Raw genomic sequence first — 22,337 nt, 5'->3', positions numbered from 1 at the left:
CAAACCAAAATATGTGTATTGTTTATGGCAACAGCTGATATCGACAAAGCGATTCGAGCAGTTGTACAGACAGACGATTTTTTTATAAGCAATCAAGGAGACACCTTCCTGGGCATGATTCTGTATTGCATGTTTTATTCCCCGTCGAGTCCCCCTAACAGTAAGTCCCGTGCGGAACCCCCGGAAAGATGCACAACCGAGTTCTAGACTGGTTTCCTCCACCACACGTGACAGAACACACCTCCCATGGATACCATATGGTCCAAAAGCCGTCCACTGGACAAAGAAATGTCACATTCTATATACGAGTATAGTGACAAGTATCGCTACTCCTGTTTTATATTGTGTTCTTAATTTTTATGCCCCCTTTCGAAGAAAAGGGGTATATAGTTTTCGCACTGTCTGTCAGTCTGTCACACTTTTCGAGTCCGCTCTCTAATTGAGATAGTTTTTTTCCGATCTTTACAAAACTTGGTCATAAGTTGTATTAATATCTAGGTCAAGTTCAAATATGGGTCATTCCGGGTCAAAAACTACGTAACGGGGTCGAAAAAACGCAGTAGGCGGCATTGTGTTTCTAACAAACACATCGTGGTAAAAGGTCAAGGTCATCCTTCAAGGTCTAAGGTCAAAAATACAAATCCAAGGGAATTAATAAGCTTTAAAGGGAAATAACTATTCAATATTGAACATAGCAACTTGATATTTGGCATGCATATGTATCTCATGGAGCTGCACATTTTGAGTGGTGAATCTACAGTCACGGTAGTGGCTTTTAATTATTTGCTACTAAAAATAGAGATTTGTTAGAGACAATTATTTTCAAGGGAAGTAATTTATATAATTATAAATCTCAGATTATATATTTCGGTAGGGTTCATTACATACCTGTGGACTTATGTCCATAGATACATGATGAACTCTGGCTATGATCTCTTTGATAAACCACAGACCTTGGTTGTCAGTGATGTCTGACATGGTCATTTTTGACTGTCTACAGACCCCCCCCCCCCCCCGGTTTGATTGGACACAATCCAAGGGAAGTAATAAGCTTTAAAGGGAGAATATTTCTATACCTGCCAAATGATAAATATAAATTTTATTTCAAAGCGGCGCAGTAGGGGGAATTGTGTTTCAGAAGAACACATCTCTTTATAAAACTATTGAAAATATTGATTGATATTATTTATGTTTGTATCATACTATTATTTATAATGTTTAGCAACCTTGCGCATCATAATTTAAGTAAGTTTCATAATAATGTACATAGTTTTAATGATATTGTTAACATAAATTGCTTCCGCATTGGCCATTGGCTTTCTGAAAATGCTGATTATAAATCTTGAAACTTTTTAAAATTTCTTAGTGTTTTATTCCGTACAAGCCAGGTATGCATTCGCTGTGGATGATCGTTTTGACAAGTATTCGGTCTTTTCGTAATTAAAAAGTTGTCTCCCATTCGGGAAGGTATCACGAGTATCCCGGGTAAAAAGCGGTCCGTCTAAAATGCGTATATGACTCATATCCGCGGATATGACCGAAAAGTGCGGATATGGACGAATATAAGCAATATCGACACTTTTTCTGCAATGTTCATTTCAATTTTGGATTTTCGTAATTCCGTGTAAACAGAGTTGTCGTTCGTGCGGGAAGGTATACCCACTTCCGGTGTCAATATAAACAATGGGGAAAGACTACTGCTCTATCTTTGAGTGCCATAATTTCAGCGGCAGAGTGGGTAAATTTTCAAAGAAAGTGGCTTTACATAAAATGTCGAAGGACCCATGTACAAGAAAAGCTTGGGTAATGGCAATAAGCCGGAAGAATTGTCCCAACGTTGTACACACGGGTATGTTCGGACCACTTTGCAGACGGCATCGGACCTAACTCTGTCAATCGTTAAAAAGTTCCGACTGAGAATTTACCTCAGCGCAGAGTTCTTCCGAAACATGAGAGAAAGGAGCGTACCATATTACAGCCCATTCTAGAAAATATTTCAGTCACCTCTGCCCTACATTTGCATTCGTGAGTAATAGATATGTAGCATGTTTTGTAATCACTGGTTGTCCACATGCAAAAAGGGTAAATACAAGTATCCTTCTGCCTATAGTTCCTATAAATTCAGCCAACCCCATATTTTTGAAATTATGACATATTTCGATAAAACTTTTGGTATTGATCTTAATTTTGAAAATTCTATTACAAAGGTGTTATTGTTTGGTTCAAAATGCGGTGTGTAGTCATTGTGTCACACCGGTCTTACTGACCTGTGTGAATGCGCGCTAAGCATTGTGGGAAACGGACTTTTTTCCATCATGGCGTTGGTAAACATAATAAACACGGAAGTGAAAAATGGTAATTAATTATTATCAAAAACAGGCCCCATCAAACCGGGCCAGCTGTAATATATACATGGATGCAGTTTATGCTTCAAAAGGAGCCACTTTTCATGTCAGTCTATTGTTTGTAAGAATCACTAAACACGTAACTTAGACTAACTAAACACGTTGCAAGACTGTATCTTCGAAATAGTAAATAAATCAAAATCATTAATAAATATTTATAATTAAATACCTGCTGAAATTTGAGAACGTAAACGATTTAAAATAAACGCTGTGAACATTACAAGGAATCTTACATGTAGGCCTCATGTGTGAGAGGATTAATCAGGGATAAAATTAGTCCAAATAATTAGACGTAAGCTACCCCGCTTACGTCTAAACGGCTACCGTCGTTTTCCTATAGCAAATTGAGTTCAACTAAAACTTCAGTTTTTCTCGTTAAATCTTTGCTAATGCATAAAATTATCATTAATTAGACATATATGTGAGCGATTACCTCTTAAATGTGTAAAAATTGTGCTTTTAAACCACTTATGTACATTTTTAAAAATAAACATACACCACACACTTCGTGTGTTTGTCGTTTATAGAATTACATTGAATTATCTTGAACGAAATTATTTTTGAATAGGTTACACATAACCAATTGTTGTTGTACAACAAACCACATCACTTTTTAGCTTTCTGTACTCTTTAATTAAATGGAACCTATATGTGTGTGTTAAAACTACCAGTTGTATCACGGAGTGTATATTGTTAGGAGATGAATCGAGTATTTGACCCTTACTGTAGTAAATTCAATCTTATGCAAAAACTATTCATCCGATTTTATTGGTTTATACGTTATCTTGTTGCTTATTAATTCCTCTTTCAAAAATATACGTTTTAGTATATTCACGTTGTTATTAATGGATTTATAGCGAGATAAACACAAGAAATAAACATTTTATGTTTTACCACCGCGCGTTTTACCGTATTGTGGCTATCGATTTTGTACAATTAGCGTACAGCGAAGCGCCGAGGTTATACATTTTGATGTACCCACTCACGTCTTTTGTTGAATTATAGTTTCATTTCTCGGCCGATTTTGACAAATTATATATCATTAGAAAGCTTACGTTACGTAGTAAACAGATATATAAATATATATTAAGTTTTTCTTCTGATTTCGACAGCCCGGCGAGTTATAACTTTAACTTTTTCAAATATCATACCGTTTTGGAGTTTTAGAATCTAGATTTACGGTTGACATGTTCGTACTTAATACCAATTTGTAGCGTTTATATTTGGAGTTCAGTTTTAAAAATTACATCTTGCTTAGGAGAATAGAATTCTGTATACGATAGAAAAAAAAATTGTTTCAAAACGAAAGTAATTAAGGAATGAAGGCGAAAGAAAGTAGCGCGCGTTCCTAACGCACTGAACTGATGCTACGGTCTCGGCGATTATGCTTTTGTTTAGAAACCGGCCATTGAATTTCCTTTGCCATGATTATTATATTTTTTATGATATATTGTAGTATTTTGTTCACGAAACATATCAATAAAGCTTATTATAAATAAATCTTAATAAATTAAGTATTTCAGCTCTTGTTTATAACACAGAAAGGGTGTTAAATTTATGATGAAACAGCGTATATAGCGGACCCTCTCGATTTTATTCGGCTTTGCATGCATACTTGAGATAAAATGGGTGTCAAAAACATTCATCGTTTGCTGTTAATTATCAACGAGGGAATTATGTATAATTATATAAAATGTTATTTACCTTAAATTATCAATTTATTAAAGATTCTTGAAAATCACGGTCGGTGTTACGCGGGTCATTTCGTATTTTGACATTAGGGCATCATGTTCAACTATTCAAAATAAGATTTTTTTTCACTGGGACGATGACGGCTTTGATTAAGACAGGCAGACAGATAGTTTATTCAGACTTATACAACAGTACATCGTCTTCAACTCAAATATATAAATTATTTTTAGACGAATTGTTAGGTGATTACACATATAGCAGTGATGATTCTGAGAATGTTGCCATGTTTCTTATCCGTGTAATCTAGAGTCCGTGGTTTGAGCATTTTTATCGCGGTGTTCAATAAAAGATATCTCAATAATATTGTTTATTGATAGATCTGTGGTTTTATTGCCCCTGTGTTCAGCACAAACCAATTGTCTCGTTATGATCAGATACTGTGCCGACCAATACTAAATAACACTATGGTGTCATACGCCACAGCAGGGACCTATACTTGTGATCATGGAGTCTAAGTGCAAGACTTAAAAAGGTATGTTGTTTCGCTTGCGGTTGTTAAAGCCAAAACGGGGCTCCCAGCTGGCACAGCTGCTGATATTCAGATCTGAATACTTAAACTTATTGAGACCTTATTCTTAACCGTTGCGCGTTTTACGATATCGGATTTTAGGCGGGAAAAAACTCAGTGAAACTATTCAATTTCTTACACAAGATTAAGCATATTAACAGTTATTGAAATTAACAATATCAGCGACATCTTTTTAAAGACTAAACACCTTTTCAAGTATCGAATTTAACATGTCAATAAAATATATTAATACCAAAAAAGGTTTCATTTAATATTGTTCACATTAAACCTTTAAATGAAAGTGTCGCTTTAACTATTTTCCGTGTCTTATTAAGCCGTGAATCGTTTGCTAAAAACAGTTAACAAAAAGGGCTACACGTTCTAATTCTTAATGAAATACAAAAATAAGTATAACATAATTAATAACGTCCATAAACACACACAGCAAGATCAAAGTTTTAATGGAAAACTAATATGACATTCCACGTAAATTATTATTTTCGTCTAAATCGAATACTATATATAGAGAAACAATGTATTTATAACCGACCAATGAGGTAACATTATGCAACTTTCAATTTACACAGTGCTATATGGCAACAATATGGAATTTGAACAGTGGTAGTGTTTTAAGGTCTGGACTATCATTACTTGTAAGTTTGTATAAACATTTTTCTAATGCAATTAGTAAAATAATGTTTATATTTTATGTTTAATAATTTATTGCATGATTATTCTGTGCTGTTATATGAATTTGATGCCGTTAAAGCTTCCGACATGAATTCATGTCGGAACGATGCTATTGCAAAATAACGTTAAACGATAAATAAATGGAGTTCAAAGGATCTAACATTTTGAGGAGGACGTCATAGTATCTTGGACATTTGGCACTTTCATATATTTATTTAGTAGATACTGAAAATGCTGAATGTGCTAATTGCAACATCAAAGACGAGCAGGTGAGATTTTTACAGCTTTATTCTTCTTGACATAATGTTGTATGTTTTCCATTTAATTTATATGGCGCTCTAGTCTTATTTATAAGACGCGCAAAGAATTTAGAGATACTTTTTATATGGGCTAAATTCTTTGCTCCAAATATTACCCATATAAAAAGTAGCTTAATATTTAAGAGCGTCAAAAATTTGGACTAATGGCGCTCAATTTTAGCTCGGCTGTTTTCGGGGAAAACCTTAGGTATTGTCATAGCTCGTCGTCAGATGTCCGCGTCATGCTAAAATCTTTACATCGGCTCTAAAATCAAAGTGCTTCCACCTATAACATTGAAACCTCACATGTATATGCACCGTGATGATTTCTACACACCACACCCATTTTGGGGTCACTCGGTCAAAGGTCAAGGTCACTAACCTCTAAAAATTCTTTTAATAAATTTCATTTATTCAAAACTGCACCGCAGCCTAGCTTGGCACCCATAATGTGGTGCTCTTGTTTATATATAATTTTAAAAATGTATTAATAACCAGAATAGTTTATGCATGTATAAATAAAAAGATACAGCCATGAACAGTGTGTTTTAATTTTTAATAAATATGCTTTGATTGCGTATATGCAAAACAATAAAGTCCATATATTGTTAACTGATTTTTAAAATGTTGAATGTCACACATTACGTACCAGTCCGTTTATGTACCGACACTTTATGTACCACTATCTGACACTTAATGTACTATATTTATAATATAAAGAGATAACTAATTTAATATGAATGTGTGTTATTGATGAAATGTATTTTGTGTGATAGTATTTATGAATTAAGACTTATATATTGGCCATAGATTTTATATTTTGTCAGATTGTCTAAGTGTCACTTAGTGTCTAAGTTTAATTTATTAGCCCAAGTACATATAGTACTTAATAAATGATTTATTAGTCTTACCTGAAATTGAAGTAAATTATAAAAATTCATTTGTCTCTTATCTTATCCTGACTAAGGATTATAAAGTCTAAAATGTTTGTATTATATTGCATAATTGAAATGTGATACTTTGAAGAGAAGAGAGAATGACCTCAATGTTCAAACTGTAAAAAAATCAAATTATTTCCTTCTTTAGACTTTAATCATGTTTAGAGAATGACCTTAATTCATTAGGACTGCTATGAATAAATGGACAATAACACCTATATTTTATGTAGGTGGTACATAAAGTTTCAAAGTACCGGTAGTACATAAAAGGTCTGGTACATGTACATAAGGTGTTACACCCTAAAATGTTCATGGTATCAGTGTTTCAATAATGTAGTGTTTCTTATTATGTATTGCTTAGGTTGTTTTGTTTCAAATTTCAAATTTGCATTTATTTTAAAGCATTTTAAGTCATTTTGTGAATTCCATGTTTTTTGTAATAAGGTGAATTATGTTGTACATGGCGTCAAATATTAATTTATGGTCGCTATGGTGTAGAGAATGATGTCCGCTGGGCGTGGGTTCGATCAATACTCTGGAAGTTCTCATTATCGTCTCCATGGACAACACGTTCTGGTGTACCAAGTAGTAGTAGTAGTAGTAGTAGTAGTGGTGGTGGTTGTGGTGGTGGTGGTGGTAGTAGTAGTAGTAGTAGCAGTAGAAGTAGTAGCAGTTGTAGTAGTAGTAGTAGTAGTAGTAGTAGTAGACTAGTGGTAGTAGAAGTAAGATCAGTAGTAGTAGTTGCTGTTCTTGTTGTAGTAGTAGATAATTAATTAATTAGTAGCAGTAGTAGTAAGAGTTGTAATGGCTGTGTTTGTATTTGTATTTAATTCTGATAATACAACACAATGATGCTGCTGCTAACGATGATGATGATGATATGATAATGCTGCTGCTGATTGTGATGATGATTATATGATGGGACTTTGGTATTATAAAATTTGTGAGGTTCAAACACAAAACCTGTTGGATAATAAAACTTCTCATTTTATGACAAAAGAGCTAGATTGTAGAGTAAAAAATAAGTATAAAATTCCCTAATAAGAAAGCTACCATTACAGGACCATGACTTGTGGGCTTCACCAAAAGCAATGCATGAAACAGTTATATCTCTTTCGAATGCACTCAATATTGCTGTTCCAATTGATATGCTCAGAAATGCTTCTGGATGGGCATACACCAATGAGTACTTTCCTTCAGTTATTTCTTCTAAAGACACATTAACAACACTGTCGCCCTTAGCAGGAATTCCGGACGCCCCCCCTAAGATGTTCCCTCCCCAGACATTTCCCCCATTTTAGTTTTAGTGCTTACATTACCCCCCCCCACCCCCACCCCACAATAAATTTATAATGGTTTGGTTGAAGTATAATCTTGATTTATTATAAAATGATTATTTTGCTTATGTAATATTTTTATATGAAGCAGCTTGTTTGTTGTTTTCTTTGGATTAATCATTCATTATTTTTGTTAAACTGTTTAAGGAGTGCATGTAAATCATTAGTAAGACCTGCATGTTGGTGTACTAGAGGAATACTAGGGGAATACATGGGATATTCTCAAAATCTTACACATGTTGTTTTTTATATAATTAAATAGGATCAATTGATGAATTAATTCCGCTTGAGTCAACATGGGCTGGGTTGTGGAACTATAGTTATTTGTTGTTTTTAATCCATTACATAGGGTACTATGTAACTGTCAAAGAAAATATGCATTCATACGCATATAAGCCAAGTGTTGGATGTCACTGATATTTTCAATTTTACTAGTACCTAATTAAGACTAATTAAAACAGAATTGGACTTTCCTTGCAAAGTATTTATTATTAATAATAAAATAAGCTAATGTAATCAAAACATATTGATATTTTAATAATTTAATTCAATGATATTAATAATATTTAAATTTGCCCCAAAAAACTAGGGCAGGTAGATAGGAAGGATTTTTTTTGGAAAACCAACAGTGTTGTCAGTGTAAAATATTTGTAAAGCTTCTTCAATTTCAGTTTTACATTTTATGACCTGCAACATATTCTATGCTACTTTATTTTAATATGGTAAGTCATTAAAGTGTTATTTATTTTTCAACTATATAATGTGCTAATCTCATATAATGAATAACTACCCCATTTAAAGATGACACCTAATCTAAATTCATTAATACAATAGTTATAATTGTTTTATTGTAACATACTATTCCACTAAAAAATGACCATCATAGAACATCAATGCTGTGCTTTTACTAAAATTTTCATTGATCTCGTTTATTTAAAGAAAAAAATATCTCAGGCACTTTTAAAAAAATATATAATTAGGGTGTCAAAATTTCGAGGGGTGAACGGAAGACTGTTGTAACTCATATTAAATAAAGAAGGAGATACTGCAGTTTTCTTTTAAGCCCTCGATTCAACAAACTGAACAAGTCAATTTGAACTTCTCTTGCAATGCAAATGGAGCCACTTGAAATACCAAATTGTTCCCATACTAGTCGGCAATATAGCTATGACATTGTGTCTATTCATAACACGCATCAGATACACCTTCTGAAACTTTTTAAGCGGTTTTGAAAACGCTATTTCACTGCAAACTTTCGTCAATAAAGGATACATGTTGTTATACAGCCGAAAGTGAAAGTACAGTTTTAAAAAAATGAATAAAGAGCGAAATTGTTGAAAACTTACGAAAATTTTAATTGATACTAACATAAGACCGTAAGACTGAACAAAATTATACTTAACTTTTATATCATAACATGAAAGTTTACTTATAAAGCAAATTCTTCATTCATCCGCGGACTTCTTTGTGTCGTAGTCATAAATGCCTCCAAATGGAGGTGCGTGATGCGTCTAAGTATAGAGGTGACAATAACGTAGTGACGTCACCATTTATGTATAGAATGGTGTGTAGTAATACCGAAATACCCGTAATAACCAAAATCCCCCAAAATCCCCATTACTTTTAATTATTTATAAAAATACTGCGGATATTAAGATAAAATATTGCAAAATACACTGAATTCACTGATGAAACATTTTTTTTCTTCCAAGTTTGGTAGTGAAAAACTAAAATATAAACATTATTATTGGGATAACGAGAATGAATTCATAGAGCAAAGCACGGTCAAGTTCCGAATTCCCCACAATAAAGACCTGCAAGTGTCAAAAAGTCATCCAGGAGCTTTTTTAATATTAAAAAGCAATGGTACAGACAAAAACTTCAAAATGCAAATGTCAGATTTTGTTTTGAAGTAAAACAATTGTGTAAAAATTAAGCAAAATTTGCTCTAAAAGTTGTGTAAATGCCATTTTTTGCAAATATTCATTTTTGAATTGTATATTGGTGTTTAGTAGTCAATTGAAAGATTAATTTAATGATTTATATCAATAAATACAAACATTTAGTGTATTACTATCAAAATGACTGAACAGATTGATAGAACAGATACTAACAAATCAGGCTTGCTAGATTGCCATCCTAGAATGTTACTAAGGAAATGTCTGATATGGAGATAATTTTGCCTTTATTTTGTTTTAAATTTATTTAGCCGTTTTCTTTTCTTTTACTTCCAGAGAATCCTCATATCTAACACGCTTGAAATTTATTTCATTGACTGGCCTTGAATGTTTTTTTCATGTTGACCTTTTGTCCTAGATTTAATTTCATCTAATATCTCATTGGTGCAAAGGGACAAAAAATGGTCAAAATCTGGCTTAGACATGTTTTCACTTTTCAAAGTACTTAATAAATCAATGTACATGTATCTGTCAGATTTATAAACAATGTGTTTGGTTGTTTCAACCTCTTCAAAATTTGAAATGTTGAGGTCACTTTGTACATCACAATGATGGTCTTCAGCTGGTGGCAAAATGTCAAATAATGCATTTTTATTTCAACAGTTCATATTCAATATCCCGAAAAGTTAAAATACGAAGCCTATATTTTAAAGATCAATATTACAGCTGTTACATTCACTTATAAAACATAATATTAACTAAAAATCTAAAATTTTAGCGGGACATACATTGCTTTCCAATAACAGCGCAACTATAATGGTTATAATCATTCTTGAAACATTTAAATGTAGCACTACGATATCCTTTGTTCATTTGAATAAATAAAATGACGTGCATATTTGTACGTACTAATAAACTATAATATATAGAGGACATTTGTTGGATTCGGTGGATTATCGATTTTAAAGTGATATTATGTTGGAAAAATGATAATGTCTATTCAATTGTTATATCTTGAGACAATACTAACATATTTAACACATGTTGTGTTTTTTTTATTAAACATTGCAGAAAAAGTGTCGATATTGCCTGTATTCGTCCATATCCGCACTTTTCGATCAATCCGCGGATAGGAGTCATATTCGCATTTTAGACGGACCGCTTTTTACACGTGATACTCGTGATACCTTCCCGAATGGGAGACCACTTCTTAATTACGAAAATCAAGAATATTCGTATCGCCTTTCATATTGGTCGGTAAGAGGTTTATTTTACATACATGGACAGACGGCTGCGTTGCACGTACGCCTCTCTGTGGCTTGCCCCGTGCAGTTATGACCACGTGGTGCCACTGGTAGGTACTGACACGTTCTGTCACGAGTACCTGTCCCGCCTCCACACGTGACTGTGCATTCGGACCAGTGTGACCATGGGGTCCAAAAACCGTCCACTACAACAGTAAAGAGTGTGTAAGCTACAACTGTAAGTTTCGTAATAAAATATGGTTTAAATACGTTAACAAAATGAACATAGAGAAGTCTTTGCTAGATATGTATATTGCCTAACAGGCGGACTGGCTACCGCAGTAAGAGGCGGTCATGGCCATCAATGTTTATATTACACCCGGCAATAAAGCATGTGTATGGCTTGGTCATGCACTTATTTCTTCAGGAACTCGCCCTATGTCTACGTTTTAAAAGGGCACATACTGTGAGTTTCATAATAAAGCATGTGTGCGATGCGTAATTCGATGGAATAAAGACGCATACAACTCGACGAACATTTAATGGAGATTTATTTTGTTATTAACACAGCGCGATTAAGTCCATTAACTATTCTTAGAACAATATATTGTATTTAGTGAAACGAATATATCCAGAACTCCTATACATGATAAGAGTCATACTACTTAAAAAAACACGTCCAACCTCTTCTGTAGACGATAACCAGGGTGCAGAATATCGTGACGTTTTGGGAACCGATAAGTGGTGGTTTTTTTTTCGAATAACTTTTTAAAATAATTTTTCTTAAGAATTTCAACAGGTGCATACAAGACTGATATTTATTATGCATATGGCAATGTGAAGTACATCATAATTACTTTATTTACTAAGCATGTGTTATTGTTAAAAAATCTATGTGTTCTGCAAACATTTATACAATTATGCTTCACGCAACGAGAAATTGTGTCACCGATTTCAGACGTATTCAAGGATTTAGTCTTATACCTTGAGATATCGACACAAACTGCAAGAAAATCTGTCTTTTATGCACTAACGATTTTTTGCAAATAAATTTCAATAACTTGAGATATATGCAAAACTTAAAGCTCTTAACGGTGAGTTAACATTCTGTCCAGCCCATGTGTAAACCACTGAAAACCCCGTTGAATCTTCACCCTGTTAACTGTCAAGCCAAGGTAGTTCTCTTGAATAAATATTAGTTATTACATAAAGCAAGCTCATCTCCTTACACCCTTATCGGGTCAATCTAATTCATTTAACGGCAAGACGGAAGTTAACATCAATCCGATAATTCCATTATGTCATCCAACTCGAAAACACATACCAATTACATGTAACCCCATATGTTAGTCACTAACTGTAATTAAACCGAGATTATACGATTTTATATATGTGTTAAGTTAAGTTACAATAATACAAAATAGACAAGAAAAATTATACATTGAAGACGAATTTCAAAAAATGCAGCATAGACAAATTAGTACCCCGAGCCGATTGTGACGAAGATATTTCGTACATATTTTCCTACAATAACCGAAGCATTGGTCTTTTTAGTTTGTGTTCGTGTGTCGTATGAATATATATCGTTGCAGGAATTTGAAATGAATCGTTAAACTAAATTTAGATTCACATCGTACATGCATGATTTACATGCTGGCGAAGTCGACTGTACAGACATTTTCCATTTCAAAATTAAATATCTGGCTTATTTCGCATTTTTCGAAACAATGTTCTTCTTAACTTTTATTTTAATTTATTTTGAAAAATATGATTAATAACTTTCTTTAAACATTTTATATAAATTAATAATTTTTTGACAAAATCGTATAATCTCGCTTTAAACAACCTTAGCGGGATTGCAAATCTGCGTGTGTTGTCATAAAACAATAACCAGAAAGACATTCCATAATTAAGAGATATGGCAGCTTATTTGCACACTTGTTGTTGTCGTATAACTCGGCATGTACATTGAACTATCAAAGGTTAAGATCTCCTCTGCAGGCCCAGTCTGCGCAGTTTAACCTACCTCTGAATGAACAAATGTTAAACGCCAAAAAAAAAAAAAAAAAAATCAAATATATAAAACAACCTGGGCAAGGTTCCGTGTTGCAATTCCTATTTTCCATGCTGTCCCCCGGGCAATCAGCCCCGTGTCTAACCCCCGCTCGAAAGTCACACGACCTTGACCTAGACTGGTTCCCTCCACCGCACGACACCGAACACACTGACCACGTGGTCCACATTCCCCACGAGCCGTCAACTGTGGAAAGAACTCACATTTTGAATGGTGCGTATACTTGTGACCGAATAAGCTCTTCTGTTTACACGTTATACGTATTTCATTCACAAATTAAATTCAAGTCACATTTCGATTTTGAGGAAGAGCAATCCTTAAGCAACAACAGTTATTAAAGTTATATTACGTAATTATATTCACTTCCACATAGTGTATCACGTTTATTTTTTTGAAGGAATACTTATATTGTTAATGTTTATTAGTTGTAAGCTAAAATATGGTCGTAGCTTCATTGTTTGCTAGATGTATGACAAGATACGACCAATGTTGGTTAAAATAATTTTTACTCCGCTTTAAAGTAGCAAATTTGTGTAATACTATTCGTTAAACAACATTTGTTAAGTTTACTGTGGAACTTTCTGAAAACTGACTGCTTGAATTGTTTGTTTTCAGATATTTATGGTTCTTTAATATATATTTTTTTCTTCCATGCGATCTAGATCATTACAAATTCATAGTTCAAACAATTGCGTCTCATATCAATGTAAACTTCCGGGTACTTGGGGACGGCGCTGATGTCACGGGTGGAGGAGTGACGTTGCTCCGAGACGCTTCCGGCGGTGTAACCAAACAGTATCCATTACCGACGCTTACGTCGTCGACGGCTATATCCCCGAGGTATCCGTCACCTATGACACCTTCCAAGATGATCTTCGAGAGATGGAAAGTAAGAGATTTAAATAATTATAAAAATAAGAATATATAACCTGTGGGTTACACGACTGGCATCCACAAAATATTTAATAGACATTTTAATGGAAGGAGACGTAAAAAACTATTTTGTTTTTCTGTCCTGACTTGCAGTGAAGTTGCTGAGCGATTGTTTCGAGATTATTTTAAAATAAGTATTTAGGCCATGTACCTGTGTCACTGAACTTTGTAATTTTTTAGAGGTTTTAATTTCCTAAAGACCCATAATGATTTATATTAGCATACGTTAAAGCGTCCGGTAAACATGTGTGTATGTTATCTTGACCCCTGACCGTACTGGTTGACCTTAATAGAAAGATTTCCCGAGTAACCAGCGTTTTGACTGCGTAAGCAAAATGGTCTTAATAGAAAAACTAATATCATGGTAAAATCCCGCCGGACCAATAGCCCGTACACCTGTTGTGTGTCTTTGGTCTTCTCAAGAAAGCAGCATTATATTCGGGTGATCAAGTGTTCCTTAGATATCCAGCGTAGACACATTGCATTTTACTATTTTACAAGTAATATGACACAGATCTTTGACCTGGTGCCCTACACACATTGGGGATCTTCACTTTCTTAAAAAAATACGGCATATCAATTGAGCCGACCGAAGTTCATGTAACATGCCGTGTTGACCTTGATTTTTTTAAAGGGCATTTTCACAGATTTTGGCATATTTTGAAGTTTGACATTAAATGCTTCATACTGATTAATGTAAACATTGGATCTTCAAGGCTCCAGTAAAAAATCAAGAATAAAATTAAAAAAAAGAAATAAAGTAACCCTCATCAGGGCTCGAACCACTGATCTCTGGAGTCCTGGAATAAAACGTCTACCACTTAGACCACTAGGCCATCATTCTTGATACAACAAGATAAGTATTGATGCAAAGCATCATAGGGCGTCGGGAATTTCAGTGTAAAAGGCACTCAATGAAGTTACATGGAACGATTTTTTCTACTGTAAATATATATATATTTGCCGATTATTTAAAAAAAAAATAGAAAAAGATACTGGTATAACCATTATCTATGATTTTGTGTTATAACCCCCAAATAACCATTATCTATGATGTTGTGTTATAACCCCCAAATAACCATTATCTATGATTTTGTGTTGTAACCCCCAAATAACCATTATCTATGATTTTGTGTTGTAACCCCCAAATATTTCATAGTTAATTTTAGGGGATGAGTACTCATTGATATGAAAACACTGTAAAAGTTTTAATGTGTTTACGTCCCCCCACCCTCTCACACATATATTCCATGGGCATAATAGAAACAAAAAATGGTTACAATAAAACAGCATATTTATTTAAACTAAAATGTTTACATCAAAACAAAAAGTTAACTTAGAACACAAATAAAATAATTGAGACTGGGGTTCGAAAATTGGGCCTCTCACATGTGAAGTGAGCGTGTAACCACTACACTACGGAACCGCTTGAAAAATCACCTTCTTACTTAGATATTAATAAGCTATTAATAGTCGGTTTAAATGTAAACCCTGAAGTTTAAACGCTGGATAGTGAGCGGGGTTAAAGGTCCATACCAAAGGGTCCATACCATTGGCAAAATACGGGTCAGGCCTGCGGCCTTCTATATGTGGTTCTTAAAAAAACAACCCTGTATGAGGACTTGATAGTAATGAGACTGGGGTGATGTGATGGTTCTCCTCATTGATAAGCGGCTGCTTCCTTTAACAAGACTCATTATTACAATTAATACAACGTGTCGCGCTTCGCGCTCTTTAACGCCTTTATTAGTAACTAAGTGGTTGCTAGGATAGTGGAACAAAGAAGTTTTGTTTTTATACAAAACCAGAAAGTTTCACCGGTTCGCGTATTTCCCAGTCCCTGTGATCTTTTATTATTGCCCAGTCCCTGTGATCAGTTATTAATTAAAAGAATTAGCATTGCATTATTGGCAATAAATGTTGTAGTAAATGTAATAGGCACACATGCAGTACTTATTTACACTAATTTACACAAAACATCACCACTATGCAAGACATTCTGACAACAAAAATATATACATTGATCCGTAAAATAACTTCTCCTCCCATAAGCGAAAAAAAACGTATTACATACTAGTCGCCACACATCAGTGCGACGCCAATGACAGATGTATTTTATACTTGATATAAGCAATCCTCGTAGTTTCACAAACTATAACAAACTTTAACGAAAACAACAGAACTCTCCAAATTATTGATTCGTTTCGCGTTGCAAATTATAATTCTCAGGTTTTTAAATCGTCAAAAGATGCATATAGTGGCTATTTTAGAGCATGGTAAATGTTCAGTATTACTGTTTCCTCACATTTAAAAAGTGGTCAGTGGTTCGAGCCCTGCTGAGGGTAACCTTTCTTTTCTTTTTTTAATTTTATTCTTGATTTTTTACCGGAGCTTTTTGTATCCAATGCTTACATTTATCAATAAAAAGCATTTCATGTCAAACTTCAAAAGATGCCAAAATCTGTGAAAAGGCCCCTTTAAAATTGATTGATAAAACATCAATTTAATTCACGTTAACCAATTGTCGATGTACTAAGCGAACACTGAAACTACTGAAACTACTAAGTTACCGACCCGGAAGTTCACATTGGCCGGCAACGGAACCTGCGCCGATAACCACCGGTCCCCGTGATCAGTGACGTCACTCCAGACAAGGATTCCCGGCCGGGGACCATGGCTATGGTGGTAGACACTTAGGTTGCCCATTTTGTCCCCAAACTTATGGTACCAGAACCGGAAGCAGACAACCGACTGCCCGAGCGAATGTATCTCCGGGCTCTCCATCCATGCCCTTTCCCCCAGGACTCTCGGGGCGCTTGATTCGATGAATGCATACTTACCTAAACAGAGGAAATTTGGATTTATTATTTCTACATATTTTGATATGGATGGATTAAATTTAATGCCAATGTTTAATTGCTTTATATCAACACGTTTTGGGAAATTGTATGGTTGTTGTTATGAAATGAGTCGTGTTCTGAAAAAAACTGGGAATAATGCATGTGCGTGAAGTGTCGTCCCAGATTAGCCTGTGCAGTCCGCACAGGCTAATCAGGGACGGCACTTTTCGCCTAAATTGTTTTTTTTGCTAAGAAGAAACTTCAGTTTTACGAAAAATGTCATAAACAGCGGAAAGTGTCGTCCCTGATTAGCCTGTGCGGACTGCACAAGCTAATCTGGACGCGACTCAAAAAATTGTTTATGACGTCGAATAGTATCACGGTTAATATCACAGTGAAAAATGATATGAAACGTTAACAAATGAAACTCAATAGTTATAATAACCCCCAAACTGGTTGTGAGCTATTTTGAAGCAATCGCTTAAAATGCTTTATTCTTTCGTGTGTACCATATATGTAAAAAGAGGAATATTGCCACCAGCGGCGAATTATGCTTGAGACATAATGTACATGAAATTACGTGTTATTTTATTGGCATGTATCCGAATAAAAGGAAACACAATATCCGTATTTTAATGAATACAGTAAATTGTTAACAAACTAGAATAAAATGTAGATATTGAAATATATATAAAAAAAACATAGAAAAGGATGTAGATATTGAAAATGTAACTGTGACAATAGTGCACACAGTTTACAAAAAATCCGTTACACTGTTTTAAAAAGATGAAACACGTGTCACCAATACTGGAAACATGACCATATGACCTAAGATTATGTACCCATGCCACCAAACCTTTTTCCGTTCCGGTTGTGTGATCAAAGCTGGGCCCCGTGTCGTCAGTGGGGGTGGAGCCACCATATAACGTCCAATCAAAATCGTCGCTTATTTCTCCAGCTTTCAGATCGCGCACGTTGCGCCAGGAGCACAGCGTGTCGGCGTTGAAATCGCAACTGTTGTCCTGGCCATCTGAAGTAGTGAGGTATGCTTTATGTCGGTTTTTTTTTTACTTTTGAGCCATTGGCCGTTTTAACAGTTTGAAACACTCACTTTCTTTACAATTTTAAAAGATTTGCTACTACTTTTTTTCACAATTTTGAAAAGTTTGGGACATACCTTTTCAAAAATTTAGGGACCAAAAGCACAAAGACGGCAAAATAACCTGTATGTGTTATTAAGAAGTTCAACGATTTATGCACATATGTTCTTTTGACTGTATTTCTTGTAAATTCCTTACATGCTATCTAAACATGCTAGAAAATTGCCGATATGCTTCTTCAGCTGTAAACTGTTCATGTGTTGATTAATAGATGAAAACTTATTAAGGTAATTCTTCGCTGGCAGAAATGTGACCTTTGAATGTGTACTCGTAACCGCGATTTAGTTACTCATTCCAATAACTTAGATAAACGTTGTAACGACATAGCTATTTTGATTGGTGGATATGCGACTAAAAAGGGAAACAACAACAACAGCAACAAAACCTTTGTTTTTAATTTCATTATCTAAACCACGCCCTGAAACCAACTTCTGAATCCCCAATAGGGATACGCTTAAAATCATACGTTGTGCTTCACGAGATACATAAATAATTAAATATTCAGTACAACTGTCAAAATGAAGCCTAAAGAGGTGAGTCATTTGGATTTTGCACATATATATTTTTCTTTGAGACCTTTGCTCCCAAAAAGCTCAACAGTATTCGACTGCACATATTATATGTATTATTAATTTGAACTTAATATATACTATTTTTTTATAGAACCCGTCCCGAAATCGTTTTCCTAGCGCTGAACTAGATAAACAATTTGGGTAGCATTTCTCATTTTCATTCACATTTTTACTCGTAGCAGTCGGATATTTTATCCATTTTGTCATATTTAAATATTTAGAATTACCATCTTCGCCAAAATCTTCTCTTTTATTGCAAATAATTTGCGAATGGCAACAATACCCCAAAATTGTATTCGTAGACAGCATATCTCGTTCGTGTGAATTACTTTGGGGTCGAGTTATATTGCTGTGCAGCAAAAAATGACGACTATCAGGTCTGCTCATATATTCTGATACTATAAGTGACACCATCATTATAACTTCTGGAAGTATGTTTGATGGTTTTACACGTCATTCTTTTTTTCTTTAAAACACTCAAAGGGAGTATTTATTTTAATGAAATATAAAGTGGCTTACCGAGTGAAACTACAAGTACTATTCGGTGAAAAATCATCAAAACGACGCCATTTTGTAAGTCATTTTGTAAGTGAGTTCAAACAGTCCTCAGTTAAACACAGTCAGCTCCCGAATGCACATGCCCCATTGGTAGATGCATTTTTCACCTGAATCATCTTTAAAAGAACATGAGTTTTGATTATGTCGTTACCACAAATGACTGGTCTCATTCCCACGACTTTTTATTCCCCCACCAATGACCTATTCGTTCCCATAAGCTTCTACGTCTTTTTTAAAAGAAAAGTGCAGCGTTCCGATGAGCGACGAAATCAATCGCACGAATAACTTAGTCGTTTCCACGAGCTACTAATGTCGTTCCTACGACTTTATCTGTGATGCTTAGTCAAAGTAACGACATAAAAAACGCCATAAACGAATCCATGTCCATGTTGCGCAACCATACAATCAATAAATAAGATTTCTCTTACCTAGCAGGAACTTCTTCTGTAAGATATTACTTCCGGAAGTGACGTCTAGAATGATGGCGAAAATGATGACAAACACCTTTTGCATCATTTCTACAGAAAGCATATAGAAAAGGGAACGTGAATATATTTGTAGCAACGTTTAATAAACTTGACTTTGATGTCGCAAGCCTAAAGCGAAATTATGCAATCGCCGCTAATGCTTTAATAGTACATGTATATTAACGTAAACTTTTGTAGAGTAATTCATGTAAGAAGACGCACCCAACTATGAACACTTTTCATGTTAATGAATTATGTTGATTAACACAACATTTTAGGCAAACAGACGATACGGACTTGGCTCAAGAACTGCAAAACAGTTCCGAACCAAAAACCTTCTTTGCTGCTCTCGGAATTAATATCACACAAAAAGTGTTTTGTACTGTATTTGTATAATAAAGATATAATATCAGTGGCAGCATTTCTCCAAAATGTTTCACTGCGTTCTTGGGACCCAGGCCTAACAAACATGCTGAATTTAATTTCGTATCGTTGCGTCCCAATATTGATATCCAGTTTTAAGCATGCATTAATTTTTCAGTTATTAAAACACCTGCTTATTTAAGTATAAACGTATTTTATTAAATGTTATTAATTTATTATGAAATTAATTTTTAAGCTTTTGATTCGTTAACTTTGTTATTTTCTCTGCGTCCCATGAACGCAACATGCAACGAAATTATGCGTCCCTGGCAATATTATTGCCAAATGGAATACTTTTACAGCGTAGGCGCAAACACTGGTAATATGTGTTAATGAACAGCAGTCTTTTTGCATGTATATGTTTATGTTGACCGTTGCTATAGTTTACGTACGTAGTTGTAATAGTAAATTACAAAGGCCTAGTTAAAACCAAGCCACCATATTTAAGACAATGTACATAATCTACATGAGATATGCCTACTGTTAGATATATACAAACAAAATCCCAAAATCTATCATATTTACAAAGACCTTGCATTCGTAATATAATTATCAATAACGTCGACATAAAAGTACATGCAGGCAATCATTTACCATATTCGTAAAAGCAAACAATCCAGTTCATCACTCATGTATTCGGAACATAGCTTTCACCTTAAATTAATGGTAAGAAGAAGTATACATCCATCAACACGTACAAGTGGGATTTTAGAACTTACCTAATTTGGAACCATTCGCAATTGAATATCACGATTCGACGAAGCAAGTTTATAGGAGACCGACCACGAAAATTGTGATTTTCTTATGTTCGACAACAATATTTTCATCTTAAGACAAAAAAGGAACCCATTATTTGACAAAATATTTGTTTCTGCCTGCAAATCTTATTATATACAACCTATACATTTATATTTTAAATAGTCCTAGTAACTTGATCGTTCTTCAGATTATGTAATTTGTCCTAATATAGCGCTATCTATTATGATCTATTTTCTATTTTATTATTGTTTTTACACATCACAAATAGTCATAACATGTGCTGGCTTTAAATGATCACGAAAAGATGTATCAGAATTGCCAATCATTATCTCGATATTACGAATACTAATCATTATCTCGATAAAACGCATATTTATTTTGATCTTACGAATTATTTTCTCGATATTACGAATCATAATCTCGATATCACTTATTAATATCTCGATATCACGAATCATTATCTCTATATTCCGAATCATAATCTCGTAATATCGAATCTTAATCTCGATATTACGAATTAAAAGCTTGATATTACGCATAATTATCTCGATCTTACGAATAATATGTCGATAAAGCAAATAATTATATCGATAGTACGTATCATTATCTTGAAATTTAGAATCACAATCTTGATATTTCGAATCAATATCTCAATATTCAAATCATACTAGGCGCGTCCCGTCATAGATAGAATACTTTCCATAACTAATGATTTAGAAACATCAGTAAAAGGTGAGATGTCAACACGGATTAAAGACAATATGTTGTAATCATAAGCGAATATTCATTATCTCTCTTATTAACTTTTGAATAAATTGGCTACAGTTATTGAGATAAGACAGATAAACGACACTCGTGTTCCACTATATTATGGGGGCTGTTTTCTGCCATATAATTCTGTCGTGTTGGTGGGTTTTACGAAGGTCGCGAACATGCTAACATAAACAAACAACTATAAATGTCATACTTTGAGCGCCCTTTGCGTAGCTCTTGTTTTGGCGTGTTGGAATCCTTCTTCAAACCAGTATACACGCCAAAACGATACTTCAACTTCAACTTCAATGGAATACTCTTCAACGCCATGGTGGACATCTACTGAAGAGAGATAAGGCCGAAAAACAGCCGAACTATGTCATTTCTACATAAAATATGTGTAAATCGTGCATAAATGTAGAATAGGTTATTAAAAAAACTTTACGGCAGGAAACTTACTTTTAGTATTGATACAATTTTGCAGACATGCTTTTTTTCTGAAGGTTATCGCGCAAAATACTCTCTTTTTATTTTAATTTATTTTACTTATCATGGTGTGAAAACACTGAATTACGAAATAGTGAACGACTACGTCGCACTCAGTGCTTTTATTGAAATGAGTTTTCATACTTGCGATTGTATTCTTATCATTCTTCTATGAATGACGTTCATCATTAAGGCGACAACAAATTCATATGGTGTTCGTCGGATTTATCGCATCTTAACA

The 22,337-nt window shown here is 34.2% G+C and overlaps 1 protein-coding gene across 22 annotated transcripts in view; it reads right to left on the bottom strand.

Annotated features, from left to right (window-relative positions):
• LOC127839330 (A disintegrin and metalloproteinase with thrombospondin motifs adt-1-like) overlaps positions 1–22,337 on the bottom strand; it is a 288,676-nt gene that overhangs the window by 17,540 nt on the left and 248,799 nt on the right. Inside the window, exons 1-7 of one of the 22 annotated variants that reach the window (XM_052367658.1) lie at positions 20,693–20,799; positions 19,637–19,726; positions 17,775–17,948; positions 16,653–16,918; positions 13,868–14,018; positions 13,161–13,331; positions 11,107–11,277 (exon numbers count right to left, since the gene is read on the bottom strand). The exons of the other annotated variants lie outside the window; for them this stretch is intronic. Coding sequence (XP_052223618.1) covers positions 11,107–11,277; positions 13,161–13,331; positions 13,868–14,018; positions 16,653–16,918; positions 17,775–17,948; positions 19,637–19,726; positions 20,693–20,723 — 1,054 coding nt within the window. The 5' untranslated portion in view covers positions 20,724–20,799. Of the gene's footprint in view, positions 1–11,106; positions 11,278–13,160; positions 13,332–13,867; positions 14,019–16,652; positions 16,919–17,774; positions 17,949–19,636; positions 19,727–20,692; positions 20,800–22,337 lie in introns of those variants that run through there. 22 annotated transcript variants of the gene reach the window in all.

Source organism: Dreissena polymorpha, chromosome 7, assembly GCF_020536995.1.
Source record: "Dreissena polymorpha isolate Duluth1 chromosome 7, UMN_Dpol_1.0, whole genome shotgun sequence".
Classification (NCBI taxonomy): domain Eukaryota; kingdom Metazoa; phylum Mollusca; class Bivalvia; order Myida; family Dreissenidae; genus Dreissena; species Dreissena polymorpha.
This window is presented reverse-complemented; position numbering and strand designations above follow the sequence as displayed.